The sequence below is a fragment of the Acanthisitta chloris genome, unplaced genomic scaffold (assembly GCF_000695815.1).
Source record: "Acanthisitta chloris isolate BGI_N310 unplaced genomic scaffold, ASM69581v1 scaffold6626, whole genome shotgun sequence".
In the NCBI taxonomy this organism is placed as follows: domain Eukaryota; kingdom Metazoa; phylum Chordata; class Aves; order Passeriformes; family Acanthisittidae; genus Acanthisitta; species Acanthisitta chloris.
Genome location: NW_008676375.1, coordinates 10,200 through 12,552, shown reverse-complemented (window position 1 = coordinate 12,552; position 2,353 = coordinate 10,200). Strand labels below are relative to the sequence as shown.

The 2,353-nt window shown below is 62.8% G+C and overlaps 1 protein-coding gene across 1 annotated transcript in view; it reads left to right on the top strand.

Moving 5' to 3' along the window:
* SNED1 (sushi, nidogen and EGF-like domains 1) overlaps window positions 1-2,353 on the top strand; it is a gene marked incomplete at its 5' end in the record, with an annotated part of 17,849 nt that overhangs the window by 7,188 nt on the left and 8,308 nt on the right. Inside the window, 5 exons of the mRNA XM_009076104.1 lie at window positions 183-296; window positions 378-551; window positions 718-831; window positions 1,716-1,829; window positions 2,159-2,270. Of these exons, the coding sequence (XP_009074352.1) occupies window positions 183-296; window positions 378-551; window positions 718-831; window positions 1,716-1,829; window positions 2,159-2,270 (628 nt within the window). The remainder of the gene's footprint in view (window positions 1-182; window positions 297-377; window positions 552-717; window positions 832-1,715; window positions 1,830-2,158; window positions 2,271-2,353) is intronic.

Genomic DNA, 2,353 nt, shown 5'->3' with positions numbered 1-2,353 from the left:
GATGTGGCTGATGGTCACTGTGGCAGCAAGAGAACCTCGCTGCTTGCTTTGATCCCCCGTCCCTGTAATTTGAAGTGCTGCAACTCTATCTTGTGCCCTGCTGGAAGGGGAGGGGGGTTGGCTCTGTCTTTTGGCCTCTGCCAGCTCCACAGCAGCTGCTCTTTGCTCTGCTCTTCTTTCAGTGCCCTCCCCGTGCTTCCTTAGCCCCTGCGAGAATGGGGCTACCTGTGAGGACCTCGATGGAGGCTACGCCTGCACCTGTCCTGTGGGCTACGTAGGGAAGCACTGCCAGTCTGGTAAGGGCCTTGTGCTTCCCCTCCCGGCCAGGGACTCGAGGCACCTCTGTGGGCCTCACTCATCCCCCTGTCTTTCCTCAGAGGTCGACTGTGGCATCCCCAGCGAGGTGAAGCATGCCCAGGCCTCTTTCAACTCCACCAAGGTGGGCTCGCTGGCTGAATACCAGTGTGAGCTCGGCTACACCCTCAGCCAGCACAACCACCCCCGTGTGTGCCACCTGCCCGGTGTCTGGAGCTCCCCCCCAGAATGTGACGGTGAGGAGTGGCGGGCGAGCCCCAGGGCACCGTCCCACTGGGCTGTGGTCACAGCCGTGGCTCGGTCATCCCAGGACGCATACTCCAGTCATCCCCTGCCCCGCAGGGACCCCTGTCCCATGCTCACGTCTCTCACCTTATCTCGCCCCTGCCCAAATGCCTGCAGAGATCGATGAGTGCCAGTCCCAGCCCTGCCTGAACGGTGGCCAGTGCAAGGACCGCGTCGCTGCCTTTCTGTGCCTGTGTGAGCCGGGTTACACCGGCCACCACTGTGAGCTGGGTAAGAGACCACGCCAGGCACGTGCCGGGACTGTCCCTTCCTCAGCCTCCAGCCCTGGGGAAACCACAGTGGGTTGTGAACTCCATGTACGGGAGCTAGGCTGCCTGTGGTGATGGACCCTTGGGTCAGCCTGGGGTTCTGCTCCCAGGGCTCCCAGCCAGCTGTGGGATTTGCCGGTGGGCAGGAGCTGCCCCGGGCTGGGCAGAGGAGCAGGCAGGGCTGGGGTGCTACCTGTGCCTCTCGGTAACGGATGCTGCATGAGCATCTGTGTTGCTGGCAGGGCACAGACTTTTGCTGACACACGTTTAGTCCAAGCAGAGAAGCCTCAGATCTCAAGGTCTGGGTGAGAAGTTCCCTGTGTGGCTCCAAATAGCTCTCAGATGTGAAGAGGGGAGAAAAGCAGCTTGAGGTCACACATTTTTGGCTGTGCTCCCGCATGTGCTTGTGATTCCGGTTCCGTGCAGGTGCATCCTTCAAAGGGGATGACGGGCAGCGTTGGGGTGGTGGGACCCAAGCAGGTGGTTCCATCCTGGCTCTCCAGGGCCTGGAAGAGGACAGTGGTAGGAGAAGGTGGGCTGTCTGTCAGGGGTTGGAGGAGAGGGCATGGCATAGGCACCCTCTGTGACCTCTTGGCACAGCCCCACAGTGCCAGTCGTCCCCAGGTGTCCCTGAGGGAGTGTCCCCATGCCCTGTGCCTGCGGCAGGGGCAGGTTTGAGGTAGTGAGCCCCGGACAGCCCCTGGAGCAGGGATGTTCCTGGCCACGGGGCTTGGGGAAGCAAGTGACATTGGGAGAGTCTGTGCCCTGTGGGAGAAATGAGTCCCCAACCCCAGCCACCAGCCACCTCTGTGCTGAGCCAGCGCTTTTCCTCCCACTGGTCCCCAGATGTTGATGAGTGTCAGTCAGAGCCCTGCAAGAACGGCGGGACCTGCCGGGACCTCCCTGGGTCCTTCGCTTGCGACTGTCCCGAGGGCTTCCTGGGGATCCAGTGCGGGACAGGTAGGGACTGTTCCTCCCTGGGGCAGTGGGAGGCTGGACCGTGGGCACTGGGACACAGCCAGGGCTGGCACCGAGGCAGGTCACCGTCTTGGGCACCTTGACCTGAGCCATCAGCTGTGTGCTCTGTTGTACCTCCCTGCCTGTGGTTTTGGGGGCAGAGCTGAAGCTGCTCTGAGGGGGAGGGGAGCAAGGAATGAGGTGTCCGGTGATGGATAAGTGGTGCTCAGGGTGGACCCGGTGTCCAGCCCAGCTGTGCCAAGCCCCAGGCTGCACGTCTGCCCGTGGGGTGGCCAGGGCCTCGCTGACCACCGCTCTCCTCCCACCGCCAGAAGTGGACGCATGTGAGTCGGACCCTTGCCGAAATGGAGGGGAGTGTGAGAGCTACGGGGGCTCCTACCTCTGTGTGTGTCCAGAGGGTTTTTTCGGCTACCACTGCGAGACAGGTGAGATGGGCAGGGTGGCTCAGGGCGGCCGCGGGGCCAGCGGCCCTGCTGACACTGCCGAAACTGGCACCCCTCCCACAG